Here is a 14,900-nt window from a genome sequence, read left to right on the forward strand (position 1 = left end):
TGGTTCCTGCCTGCAGAGCAAATGGAGTGAAGGACGGACGTAATTAGATGCGTCAATAAAGCCACAGAGACAGAATATTGGCAATAAAACTCCAAGAGCCAATAGCGCGGTATATTTTGCTCTGGGAATTATCTAATGGCAAACGGCAAGCATTACTCTCCAACAGATCCCCAGGCACTCCTCCTTGCCTGTGCAGCGTGTCCGTTCTTGGTCTCTGTCACTTATTCCCAGGCTAACTCTGCATGCATTTGAACTCACACAAATTTGAAAAAGCATTTTACTTATTTATCTGTAAGTGTAATCAGGCAGCATGATGGCATAAACCAAAACATTAAGCCAGCACTTGTTGAAAATAAGCTCCTCGGAGCACATGGTCTCCAGCAGGTCAGGAATGTTTATGATGTTTGGACAACATGTGTCTACTGGCGGGCGGTATAATAAGGCCATTTTAAAAGGGAGTCATTACTTGTTCCTCAATAAAGTGGAAATGTGCGTGCAATGTTTCACCGTAATAGGATGCTGTGTTCATTTTGTTCTAAACGGGCCAGTCGTGGAAACTTCAGATGTCAATAGTAGCCAATCAGGATGGAATATGTGAAGATCCGTGTTGATCACATGACTATAGAGATCATTTGCGTGAATAATGTAAAATATGTGTTTTACATAAGGCAGCCTCCTGATGGTGCTATAAAAAGCAGATGTGAAAAATGCAAGGCAAAGGCTTTTCCTTGGCCTCTAGCAAGTGCCCATACAAAGTTTTACACAGATCGGTGCAATTATGCGATAAAGCCACTGGTGTCAACTATAGGGTATTATATATTAATTTGCCATATTTTGTCTCTTTTGAATAATTCTGTGCAATTAGCACAAACATCTCTAAATGGGTTCATGTGAAAAGGCAATTTAAGTCCAGAGTCCCCCAGGAGATTCTGCAACTTTATTTTAATTTTGTGAAGCACGCTGTCACTCTTGTTCGGAAAGGCATTATGTACATTTCTATTACTTAATCGTGACAGTAGTATGCCTGCCGTGCCTAGTTCATATGATGTTCTATGCCAAGCAACTCTGAATTGTGTTAGCCACCAGTGCCAGCCAGTATGGTGAAGTCAGTGATTTTGCTTATTGTCAACTTCAATTGGGATTCCATTTCTCAAAGACACAATATGAGAAAAATAAAGGGAAGCTCCGCACACTCAGATCTGCACACAATCAATGTATTTATTTAGCAAGCTTTCGGTCTACTGAACTTCTTCAGGCAAAGTAAAGACACAATATAGCATTTCAGGAGAACTTGTCAACTCTTTTATTATGTTGCTGCAGTTATGGGGCCATATATGCTATTTATAGCTTAGCTACATTGGTAGCTTGATGCTTTAGAAGGGCACTTGTTGATGACTTAAAGTTAATGCTATAGCTCCATCAACCAACAGTGAGAGTTCCCCCCTCCATGTTGAACATGCATGTATAACAGGAAAGTGACAGTGTTGATTCACATCTCGGCTGCTGCTGTTGTACTGTACATACTGTACACTAGTCTGTGACAGCACTAAGCCTAAACATGCTGTAGCACTGCACTGCCCAGTGTGGGCCCTGATTCACGCCACACTTCTTACTTAATCATGCCATATATTACCATGTTAGATAGTCACCGGCAGGATTACAGCTGAGACATAGGATAGTTGTGTTGTGTGCGTGTGAATTAAAGCAGAATATCTCACGACTGAAATAAATGGTGGAAGGAGCCCCTGACAGTAGTGCTGTTTCCTAAACAGTTAACACAAATGTAAAATGATGATGTTTTAGTAATATTGTTCCTGCTGTTAACTTCTACATACTGCCAACCAGGTTTTAGTAATATTGTTCCTGCTGTTAACTTCTACATACTGCCAACCGGGTGAAGAAAACACACAGTTTAACCTTTGCTTTCATGAAATATCCGAGACAATTAGGGTTTTGTGGGAAAATGCTTCAAAACATGTTGCGAGTTTGACCTCTTCAAATGATCAAATCTTGGTTTAACCTCTTCAAATGATCTAATCTTAGTTTGACCTCTTCAAATGATAGAAAGAAATAATGTGCAGCGGGCTTTCATAGAAGACATAATGGCTTCTACGGAATTCAAATGACAACATGTCGTGTCGATTGAGAACTTGAATCTGTGTGTGTGTGTGTGTGTGTGTACCTTTAGGTGTGTGGCTCTCTTAAAGGCCTTGCTGCAGACCCTGCAGACATGGCAGCGGTCCTTGCCGTGTGCCTGCTTGCAGTGGCGCCGCAGTGTGTTGGCGTTGTGGCACACCTGGTTGCAGTAGAAACACTGGTTCCTGTTCTGAACGTCTGACTGGCCGTCATTCACTCCCACACTCTGCTGGCCGTCCTCCAGCATCTGGTTGGCACGGCGGCAGGGGCACACACAGGCGCACGCACGCACACACACACACACACACACACGGACACACGTACACACACACACGTACACACACACACACACACACACACGTTATCGTTGTTGTTTGGCAGAAATGTTATTGTATCTTCTCCATACTGCCTGCAGTGTCACACAAGAGTAGCAGAAATGTTATTGTATCTTCTCCATACTGCCTGCAGTGTCACACAAGAGTAGCAGAAATGCCCAATCTACAGGCTCACAATGCATGGTGACCATTTCCCTGGTCCTCACAATGTCTATTTCCTTTAGTCCACAAAAGTATAGGTGCACACACGCACGCACGCACGCACGCACGCACGCACGCACACACACACACCGTGTATCCGCTGTTAGGTGCTCCATTATGATGGCTGACCAGTATGACCTGCTGGCCAGAGTTGCCCGGTTGACCTTGGAGACCCTGATCACTCAGAACAGCAGGAAACGTCTGACTCTGCAAAGAAAACAGTCCGTACATTGGTTACCATCTAAGCACTCTGTGTGTGTGTGTGTGTGTGTGTGTGTGTGTGTGTGTGTGTGTGTGTGTGTGTGTGTGTGTGTGTGTGTGTGTGTGTGTATGTATGTACTGTAAGTGTATGAGATGTGTGAAGTACCTGAACTGGATTGAGGTTGAGTGTCACACCATCCAGCATCCCCTGTGCGTCCGCCAAGGTTAACGTCACAGTGCCGTCACTGGCCACGCCCCCCGGTGACATCAGCAGGCTCTGGGACATGGCCTGGACATGTGACAGACACGTGGTGCCCGACGGCAGGCTGGTGACTGGTGGCGGAGGGGGGGAAAAAACCAAAAAGCACAATCAGCTTCATTGTCATCATCACCATGGTAACCCGTTAAAACCGTGAAAAGCATCTGTGTCATTTTAAATTTGCTTGGCTATTAACTCATTCGGCACCATAATGATCAACTGTGTCCTGTATCCGCTCATAACATATTAAAGCCAACATTTACATCTGCAGTTTCTGTTGTCTAATGTGTGGCTATTGTTCTCAGGTTTCAGCTGCAGATCACCACCAATTGAGCACCGAAGTCTGACGTCACTTTCAGTAGAGGGCGCCAGTACACAGGTTCATGTTTTTTTTAAGTTGCATAGAAATCCCCATTTTAGATCGCTTCATATAAGAACTGTGTTTGAAAAATAAACCGATCATCTCTGCCTTTCTGTCAGGGGGGTGGCTGTGCGTCGTTAATGATGTCCATTCATATTTGATACAGCCAGTTTCTGGAGAAAATTGAATTAATGTGGCCGCAAAAGCCTTGAAACTACATATGAAGGCAATGTCGCTGCTAATATACGTCACGCCCAGCTGTCAACACATTGCGTTCCTGAGATTCCTCGTTGACGTAAGCTCAGCTGGTGCTGACTCGACTCATACTAACCACGAAACATTAAATATCAATCAAATAAAAAGAAACGTAATTAACATTCAGTTTCTGTTGTGCGACGGGCATGTAGACGGAAATGTAGTCTCTGGGTTGTTTGACTCGTTTCTAACGCTTATTTACTTACTCTTTGGGTATATTTGTACATTTCCACCTTCAGTCGATGCTTCATATCCATATGAGTGAAAAGGCCGGGGTGATCGGTTTATTTTTCAAACGCAGTTCTTATATGAAGAGATAAAAAAAATGGGGATTTTAATGCAAATAAAAAATACATGAACCTGGGGACTGACGCCCTCTTCCGACAGTGACGTCAGGACTTCGGTGCTCTATAGGTTAGGGCTGGTGAAGGGTGGAGTTACAAATGTCACTAACTTTGAGGGCCTTTTACTCTGATTCTTGGTTAGAGGTTTGACAACATTCAAACAAGCATATCTTATTCAAATATTGTCTGAATGACACATCATTTGAAAGCTTACATTCTGTACTTTCATAATCTGCAAAAAGCTCAAAAATGAACAATGCCTACTTGTGCCCTAAAGCACTGTACTTGGTCACATTTATGCAAATCTTTCAATGAATACATTTTTCAAGTGAACATTTTTAACTCAAATCTTCTTCTGGGGGTCCTTGGAACAAAATATTTTGAGTTGGGGGTCCACGGCCAAATGCATATATTTTGGTGGCTTGAAAAAAGCACCACTGGCATGCCTAATTTGGGCATTTCATAGGTGAAAATTGGCTAATTGTTTTATATTTCTGTATAGGGCTTAAGTGGTTCAAATAATTTCGCTGGGGTCCCCCTGGATCCCCAGACCCCACATTATGAAGCAGTGCGTTACACAGGACAGTGACATTTTTGTCTTCATAAAGTCGGTATAGTTATTCACAGAACGCCCTCAATACCAACCACGACTTTTCCAAAAAGTTGGCAGCCTCCAAAACCTTTGCGGTAAGCGGTGGCAATGTTCTTAAATATAAACTTAAATCAAATTAAAGTTGTCCAAATGAATGAGAACATCTTGCACTTTTTGGACAAAATACCAAAACATAGGTAATTGGTGGAATATGACTCTCCAAATTTGGGATCAGACCCTGAAATATGACAGCGGCCAGGCATTAGTTCTGAGCGTCTGCCTGTTTCGAGCCAGAGTTGTTTTCCACTCGAGTTGAGAGGAGAAGAGTAATGAAGAAAGATGGGAGCATGAATTTGATTAAGCCACTATGTGACAAGCGAGCCAAAGAGCCAACTCTCCTGTTGGAGTGCACGTACTGGCGCTGGCGCCGGGACCAAAGCTGTTACTTTTCAGGCAGTGGAACCGGTGTCCGTGTGTAGCCAGATTGTGCGAGAGAATGGCCTGACCTCAATTATTTTATTAAATATTCTAAATCCTCCAGTTTTCAGAAATAAATATTTTCACGATTTAAAAAAAATAGCAGACCTACAAGCTCATAGCGCGCCACCAAGATCTGCTATTTTTCAATAGCTACATTACAATTTACAACATAATGTTTAAAACACCAAAAGGGGTTCCCGCCCAAAATGGGTTAAGATACCAGGTATATGAAAACAAGCACAAAAAGGAAGTGACTATTATAGACCACATGAGAGCACTTGTTTAAAGCTGTAGTTGTTGGATATTTGAAAATAGCCGATCTGAAAGGTCACATTGCGACCCGTTGTGAGCTTGTAGATTTGCTATTTTCAACAACGGGGGAAAAAGGAATACATTTTGAAACACAATACAACACAAATCTGGTACAGGGGTCCCTGGTATTTTTAGATGGTGGGGGTCCGTGTAGAAATGCAAATTAATTTGAGGGTCATCCCAATAGGAAACAAGCCCAAATAAGCAACTACACTTTAGGAACAAGCCCCCGAAAAATACAACCCGCCACTACCAATATTTACTAGCAAAAGAAGCTCAAAGTCATAATAAGCGGACCTGGAACACTGTGTCCCAATGGCTCTAATGGATTTTTTTTCCTTTTCTTTCCACACGCTCTTGTTAATACTTTCACAACATGTTTGTGTATAAAATAGCGACAATACAAGGCCATAACTGAGCTTGTAGATCTGCGATTTTTGTTACGTTTGCCTGGCAGTCTTGTACGTTAACCTACGGAATATATGGAGATACTAGGTTTCCGTCCTACAGCAACAAAATCACACCTGGAATCTGACACTTCACGTCTCTCGCCGCAGATTGGTCGAGTGGCTGCAATTTACACACACACACGCACTCATCCAGCGTATAAATGTACAAGTGGGACTTGATAGAATATCTATATATATTCAAATAACGGGCATGGCTAAGAAGTATCAAGAGGAACCCAAGCCACAGAGGTGGCTGCGGCAACAACTTGCCACAGTCACAGTTTTGGACATACAGCGTCAATAGAAATGTATAATGTAAATATACGTATATACATATACACTGCTACTAACCTGTCATGCCATTGTTGGAGGGGCTCTGAGGCAGGAGGTGGTCGTTGGTAATGGTCAGAGTGGTCTGGGTGTTCAGCGGTGATGCCAGCCTGATACCATTCATCTCTACACCACCACTAGAGGCACTGTGCTGGGGGAGTAGATCCTGACCTACAGAATGAGAGAATGAAGCCTGGGTAATAAATCAAGGAAAAGGGTAACTCTAGGGGGCGAGGTAGGGGGGGGTCATCTTTGAATAAATCTTGAGTGCTTGTTCCAAAGGAGGTCCAAGGTCCATCTCTGCAGCTTTGTTGAGGTTGCGTGCAGCCTGATACTGATATACTGAAACTTTTGCTTTACTGAAAAAAGTATTTCATTTTTCTAGAAATAAAATATATTATAAAAAAAACTTGATTTATTTTTAAATAAAGTAAAACATCATCCATTATAACATACAATAACCTAAATTCAGATACTCTTTCATTTACAAAAACCTAAATTCAGACTCTTTCACAGGTTTTCAATATGTTTTAACTTTCAATTTATTTTCATCAAACTTAATTTGAAAAACCTGTGTGAAATCTGTGAACAAAGCAAACTGCAATGCCTTTTATTGATCATTGTCATGCATGATTTATTGACTATTCATCATAGAAGGATGAGACTGATTGTATTTGAAAGGTCAAGTAATTTTCACTTCCCAGTGTTGTGTTTACTAGACGATGAAAGATAATGATATAAATGTAATTGATGTTGAAGTTCAACATTTCGCAACTATTGTACTACAGTAGGTTGCCCTTGCTTTAGTTTGTTTCTGTGAATGGCCCCCTCTACCTGATATGGTGAGGGTGATCTCCTGGGTGCCCGTGGCGTTGCTGATCCCTGTGGCTGAAGCCTGGGCTAGAGCCTGGGTGAGGGTGGAGTTGTTGATGGTCAAGGTGATCTCCTGGCCACCGGTCCCTCCGGTCACCAGCCCAGAGCCGCCCAGAACATGGCTCAGGTGGTCCTGAGAACCTGTGAGGAGACGGAAGGCAGAGCAAGAGTGTGTTTATGCCACAGAGATAAAAGTGTAGAGGCGACATGTCATTTAGAATCCCACTTCCAGCATGGGACCATAGTGGTCATCGGTCACCTTTTCTAGCTTGCTGTAATGATTCAAACAGTGTGTGTGTGTGTGTGTGTGTGTGTGTGTGTGTGTGTGTGTGTGTGTGTGTGTGTGTGTGTGTGTGTGTGTGTGTGTGTGTGTGTGTGTGCGCGTGTGCGCGCGTGTGTGTGTGTCTGTGAGAGTCCGGACAGCTTTTCTCACAATCCACTGGGCCGATCAGCACCAAACATGGGAGACATCATGGGAGACATACTGATTGTCAAAGCAGACACGCTCTGTACCGAGTGGGGCTCTGACGTATACCTACTGCACATATAAATGGAGCTGCTACCTTTAACTATTTCAAATGGCTTTGGGAAAAAATTAAACTCAGGTTAAACAGAACAAAGCACATTGTCAGATATTGATTTCACTAGAAACAAAAAACTGAAAACATCAGACCATTGATTTCGGAGGAAGAGTCTAAGGCGGGTTTAGACATTGTCATATGCTGTTCTTCCCTCCTGGCACGAAGGAGGATTCTGCTCATGTGGAAAGTAAACCACCCTCCCCTCCATCTACAGTATACACCTGGCAGGTAGACATTATGTTTTTTCTAAAGCTTGAAAAAGTAAAATTCATAATCAGAGGCTCTGTCGAGAAATTCCATGCAATCTAAAACTCTTTAGATCCCATTTCAACAACTTAATTGGAAACACTCCCGAGTGATCAGCCGTACTAATTAGATCAATTTCAATGTCCCAAGGAGGTAGATGCAGGGTAGGCTATATTATACAAATTAATCTACCGGTACATTTTAATTGTTGTTCTGTTCTTACTTTCTGGGTCTGTGGGGTTTTTTTAAAATATTTTGGTGTTTTCTGTATTTTTTCTGTTTCTTTCTTTTTCTAATCTCTGTTTCAGTTATTTCTCTTGTTAAAGAGGCAAAGAGAAAACTTGCCAAATTGTGCATTGTCAATGAAGAAAGAAGATACGATCATCCGCCGGTCCAGATAGACTCAGGGTCCCGTGGGTCAAACAACTCTTGTCTAAAACGATGCCAGACTCACTCCCTGGAATCTTTGAACCTGTCAGCTGGGAGCTGCACAGGTGGAACCAATATTGCTGCCTATATCAATTTTAATAATACCAATTAGGGAAGATGGATGATTGTGCCATTGTTGTTGACGCAAGTCACTTCCAGTGACAGTTACACCCCCCCCCCCCCCAGCCCTTCCATGTGTTTCCAACTACTCTCTCTCTCTGTTCTATTTGTCTCACTCTCGAACTGTCTTCTCCAGTCTCCATTCCCGTCGCTCTACTGTTCCCTCTCTCCTGGTTTTGGATGCCGTACTGTGTCTGTGTATTAATCAGATGCTTAATATTTCAACCGGAACTAAAATATTCAGACAGTTTTCTGCTCTGTGGGGCCCATCATTACACAAACACCGTTATCAGTGGTGGCAGGCTGCGAGGGCAGTGCCTGGAGGCAGCAGAGGCAGCTCTCACCATTTTGCATAAAACAATCACTCGCAGAAACTCTCTTTCAGTTAACTTTACGTCTGCCTGGATCAATTTCTTCACCGCTCTGCAGTGAATGGGAGAGAAAATAGTATTTGTGTTGTTGTTGCTCTTCCAACGGTTCTACATATCACCATAAACTCAAAGTTTAAAGTACACAGTGTCAACTAGTTGTCAGAGGATGCAATGATACAGATACAGTGGTCCCTCGCTTGTTATTATTATTTTAATGGCACTCTGAATGTGAGAGCTGAGGTAATCACGACTACTGTTAAAAAAATACCCCAACTCCAGACCATGGAATCAAATAAAATCTTAAGTTTAAGAAAAACAGCAACTATTACATCACAAGGGCTGGCTTTCCCCCGGAACCATTATTTGTTCAGAAACTATATAGCTATAGAAAGCAAGACTATGAGGACACATTGGAAGAGAACTTTAGCAGCATGAATACCCAGGCAGGCCTCACCCGGTGATTGGGGCAACCCAAGGCTATCCCTTTATACACTCTATCTACACTCTCCAATAACTGTCTTAGTACTTATTTATATTCATGTATTTTCTGCAATGGTTAAACTGTCATCCAAAGCCTTCCCATAGGAACTACATCATAGTTAGCTTTTTTTTATGTCCCACAGCCTGCACGAGTGCCACAAAACAGTGAAAATAGTGACATCTGCTGGCAAATCCCGTTGTCATAATGGGATTGCTGGCTCTTACATCATGATCACACTCCATAGGAAAATCAGAGCACTTGTTTGAGCCAGAAAACCCCAGATCAAAGAAGATCTACTGAATGTTAAAAGTTCAGGTTTTTTGGGTGCAATAGAGCACCGAAGTCTGACGTCAATATCGGTAGAGGGAGCTAAGATCCACGGGTTCATGTACTTTTTTATTTGCTTTGTAATCTCCATAGGGGGTTTATTACTAGATCGCCTCATCCCGGCCGTTTCACTCATGGATATGAATAATCAACTGACTGTGAGAAAACACTAATTACTAATTACTAGTTACTGCTGCAGAATTAGTTACATTCCCGCTAGAAACAGACCAAATATACAAGTGACTGACTGTCGTAAACGATAAGAGCCACCTCCCCGACAATATCGCAGAGACAGTTTGTTTATCTTTGGACCACAATTCTTATATGAGACGATTTTAAGATGACCACATGTTATTCTCCATGGAGAAATTACTTCCGTGAACCAGGGGATGAGCAAGTGACGGGACTTCGGTGATCTATTGAGCTCAGAAAACCTAAAAAATAAGAAAGATTTCAAAAACCTTTTTTTTAATGTCACAATCCCTTTAAGGTCTGCAGACGAGCTGCTGCTGGTCGAGCAGCAAGTGGAGCTTTTGCAGCCGCTGGCCCCAGGCTCTGGAACAAGCTGCCCTTCTCCAATAGATCTGCCGAGTCGATTGGACTTAAAACCCATCTGTTCTCCATGCTTTTATTTGCACTTGAGCTCTTCTGTCTTTGTATTTTTGCTCAATAACAAATGTTATTGTTTCATATTTCTTGCCATTGATGTTTATGTTGTATTGATGCTTTGAATTGCTTTGCCTTGTTCAGCATTTTGGTCGGCCTTTGCTATAGAAATAAAGTTTGATTTGATTTGATTCCTAAGGACATATTTGACACCCACAATGAACTCTCTCCCATCATCAATCCAACAACAGCCAACTTTGTTTACCATCTCCAACTAAAGATGGAGATGGAGACTAAAGAGTGCTTCAAGTACCATGGCAACATCCTGGTCAATAAACTGAGCTTTTATCACTGTATCACAGACATCCACAAATGCTGCCAACAAACTCGCAAACTGCAGGTCTGCCACAACTTTCATCAAAGCCAGCTCCTGCAGTGCACCTTCTCTATAGTAGCATTATTATACCATTGTAGCATTGTACTGTGCCACCTGCCATTTCATTCTATTCTATGCATGTACATTTTCATCCACGGCTCTGGTTCCAGTGATCCGGCTGTGTGACACATTGTATTTTTCAACTTCCTCGCATCTAATCCTCTCCTTTGCGCTGGGGTCGCAGCTAAGGCGCGAGTGGAGGACGTGAGTAGATGGAGGGAGTGTGAAAGTTGGGGTATCAGCTTTGTTTTCCTATGCCATGGCACCTGGCATGCACACAGGACAACTCATGAATGGATAGAATATATTTGTATTGAATATAGAATTAGTGGATTTGCTAGATGTACTACAGAAGATCCAAAATAACAGGTGGTAGCTAGCTGGGGTGGTGGCGGGTGAGCAGCTACGTAGCTGGGATGGTGGCGGGTGAGCAGCTGTGTTTGAGCAAGACAGCAGGGGGGCGGGCAGCAGCAACATAACAGCAGCAAAAGCAAGCAGTAATGAGCAGTGCAAACTTCCAGATTAAATAGAGCGGTCTGAGAATGAAATGAGTGTGTGATTGGATGAGTGGATTGAGGACATGGAGTCGAGGCGGCCCAATGGACGGCCGCCAACAACTGCAGTGAGTTGGGGCCTGTACGCTTTTCCGACCCGCCAATAGTCCGACATGCGGAAAACGACCCGGATTAAGGTTGGCGACCGGATTAAGGTTGTCGAATTATGCGTTAAGGTTGGCGAACATGCGCTGCTCTGTGCTTGCGGTTATGGTTAGGTTAGGGTTTGAGGTATAGGTTGTCGTTGAGTTACCCGACAGCACTTGCTTTTGTCTTTTTGGCGACAGCTCCCATGGCATTACAGTAATTTTCTATACTGACGGAACCTTTACAAGTGAATGCTGCAGTCCTACTGTAGGTTATATTTTGACTGGATACCAGACAAATCTGCCAGTACAATGAAAACTAAAATAGCCATTGCCCCGCTTGGTTGTGATTGTAAAGTTGTGGGGCACCAATCAGGGCCCAGTATGCAAATATGGGGTGAGTTTATCACCAGAGGCATGGAAATGCAGGTTCCACACAGAGATTCCAGACAAATATCTACGCAGTGATATTAGTCTGGCCATGGCAGGCTAGGTTATTTTGGAATGAAACAGCTCATCAATGGTTATTGTGAATATATACCCGTGTGAAGTGAGGGGCTCTTATCATCGTACATCGTCTTCAATGTTTGTGTTTACGCAATGTTTGTGTTGGGACAAACGCTCAAAGCTGGCCATTAATTATCAATGGCATTCAATGTTTGTGTTTACACAAACCCTCAAAGCTGGACATAGCCCCTCAAAACGTTACACAGTATTCAAGTATTCTAAACTTTTGACTCTGTCACTCACATATGGACATACACGTGCGTACACGTACCTGTGGCATCCTGGTCAGTGATGCCAGCCATGCTGACCAGGGCAGGGGTCATGGTGGAGGGTTGCAGGGCCAGGGTGGTCAGGGGGTGGAGGACCACGTTGGCCGTGGAGGTGTCACCGGTAGACATGAGGTGACCACCGGGGTGGGAGACCAGGCTGGTGTCCCCAGACAGGGAGTGAGAGAGGAGACCGCCTTGTTGTAACGTCTGCTGGAGGAGGGCAGGATCAATCTGGAGGACAGGATGAAAGCAAACAAACTATTACAGGCACAAAAGGAACGTGTGCCTACATTCAGCAGAGGAGGTTTTTGTTTTGTTTTTTAGAACAAGGGAAGTATGGGGAGATTTGTCCCCTGAAGACATTTTGAATTGAATGGCTCTTATCGACTACAAAAGGTAAGTCAGAATCTTCCAGAACCTGAAACTTCCCGGAAAAGTTGCGTTTCCATTTCCAGCATTATGAGATATATCACAAGTAAGACGCGCAAACGCGGGAAGCGAACGCAGCTCGTGTGTGTGTGTGTGTGTGTGTGTGTGTGTGTGTGTGTGTGTGTGTGTGTGTGTGTGTGTGCTACAGCTGCGCCCTGTGTGTGTGTGTGTGTGTGTGTGTGTGTGTGTGTGTGTGTGTGTGTGTGTGTGTGTGTGCTACAGCTGCGCCCTCTGGTGGCGGGCGGGTGGTGTAACAGCGTGACACACACACACACACACACACACACACACACACAGACATTCAGCCCTTGCTGTCATAGTAAGTGGCTCACTGCGTTCGCAAATACATTATAATATTAAGTCAGGTAACAAGTGTGTCCAATAATAAAACATATCACAGAGAAGATATACTAACACATAACAATGAAGTATTGCTCTGTGTACAGGTAGGTAAGAACACATTGTTAAGCATGATTATAGTCAGTTTTAAACTTCACTGGCTCTACTACATTTAACTCATTTAAAGTGGGCGAGCATAGTGGTTCAGACGCGTTACCTGTAGCGTGATATTGTTAATGTTGCTGGTGTCGATGCCAGAGATCTGGACGTTGGGGCACACCAGGTTGGCAGAGGTCAGCTGCAAGTGGATGCCCTCCAGAGTGGCAAGGCCGTCCGAGAGAGAGACGGTGAGGTCTCCACCGGCTGACACACACACACACACACACACACACACACACACACACACACACACACACACACACACACACACACACACACACACACACACACACACACACACACACACACACACAGTATTAATATTGCAATGGAACATGCCTACAACTCATGTCACACGTTTTCAGCTTTGTCAATCACTGCGGAAGTCATGCATTGTCCATATGCCATTCTCATTAGCTATTCCAGACAATACTTTGTTACTGCTTACAACGCATTGTTTAATGCCTGGAACAATGCATAGTGCACTGTGTGACACAGTTGTTGATAAAAAGCTGTGTAGGTCAGTTTTAGGGCATATTGATCAGCATTGTCGTCACCTCTTTAAGCATGAGTTCGCTTTTGTACTGATAAGGAGAACGAGCCAGGAAACGGCACTCGTACAGACTTCCTGTATATGTTTGAGTTCCTGTAAAATTACTATACACTGCCAAGTTTTTGTCCTTTGAACAAAAGTTATGCATTAGGGCCTCTGGTGAGAACCCATATTTGGTGTCCTTAGGTTATAAGTATCTTCCAGATTGAAACTAAAACGCAGAGGGAGTAAGGATGAAAGCCTGCGGAGCCCAGGCATCACATCTAATATACTTCTGAGAGGAGAAAGAAGCTTAGATAGACGTCATGAGTCATGACTGCCTGCCTGGTGTTGTGGAATGTTCTAAAGAAGCCAGACGATCCAGCGCGGAGCAGCAGGTACGCATAAATCACCCACCTGTCATCCACCCCGACTTTCTCACATTTATTTTCTCCAAATCCACCCAGCACCCGCATGGACAACGTTGTATTAATGTGTGTGTTTTCGCATTAAGTACTACTATTTAAAGATTAGATATGGTGCTTCACTAGGCTAATTGTAAACACTTCCTGGCCAACCCGACTGCATGGAGATTTAAATAATCAATGCTTATGTTGCTAGAGGATGCACTTATCGTTTCTGCTGTGGCTCGATCTGCACACCCGGTCACACGTTACTATTTATCACTGGATACAATACTGTATCCACTGGTGGTTTGGTAACTCATTACACAGAAGGAATATGAATTTGATCCCTCAGTGGAATAGTTTCCACTGTGACAGGATTCGAGGTTGTCCTTGCATGATTGATGCTGCAGGCAAGTGAATAAGCAGTCTTGTTTCTCCCAAGATGACGACACTTTGATTCTAATGTTTGTGGAGCAGTAGTTTATCCATCAATGTGGCTGTCTTATTTTACCATTACCGGGAAGTCTGACTATGCTTTACCTCTGCTGTCATCACGACTTCAATGGGAGATTAGGTTGGTTCAGTAACGGACAGTGCACAATGTGCATTCATACGCATGAGGCACATCAGCAAAACCTCATTATTTCAATCTCCATACACGCCGACAGGATCAGTCATTATTTAAATCTCCATACACGCAGACAGGATCAGTCATTATTTCAATCTCCATACACGCAGACAGGATCAGTCAGCACCACATTTCCATGAATGCAGTGTGTTCTTTCTACACATCCAAAATGACAGTTAAGTTAAATAAGGAAATGAATGAAGTTAAATAAAAGTTATGGAAAAATTCTGCCACTGCTGCTTTGTCAAGTACCCCCTCATCCCCT

The 14,900-nt window shown here is 43.4% G+C and overlaps 1 protein-coding gene across 1 annotated transcript in view; it reads right to left on the reverse strand.

Moving 5' to 3' along the window:
- Window positions 1–14,900, reverse strand: part of znf236 (zinc finger protein 236) — an 88,208-nt gene that overhangs the window by 21,371 nt on the left and 51,937 nt on the right. The window contains exons 23-29 of the mRNA XM_083760762.1: window positions 13,127–13,272; window positions 12,144–12,372; window positions 7,090–7,269; window positions 6,277–6,426; window positions 3,040–3,206; window positions 2,763–2,879; window positions 2,183–2,383 (exon numbers count right to left, since the gene is read on the reverse strand). Coding sequence (XP_083616888.1) covers window positions 2,183–2,383; window positions 2,763–2,879; window positions 3,040–3,206; window positions 6,277–6,426; window positions 7,090–7,269; window positions 12,144–12,372; window positions 13,127–13,272 — 1,190 coding nt within the window. The remainder of the gene's footprint in view (window positions 1–2,182; window positions 2,384–2,762; window positions 2,880–3,039; window positions 3,207–6,276; window positions 6,427–7,089; window positions 7,270–12,143; window positions 12,373–13,126; window positions 13,273–14,900) is intronic.

This window comes from Protomyctophum parallelum (genome assembly GCF_964188405.1).
Source record: "Protomyctophum parallelum genome assembly, chromosome: 3".
Classification (NCBI taxonomy): domain Eukaryota; kingdom Metazoa; phylum Chordata; class Actinopteri; order Myctophiformes; family Myctophidae; genus Protomyctophum; species Protomyctophum parallelum.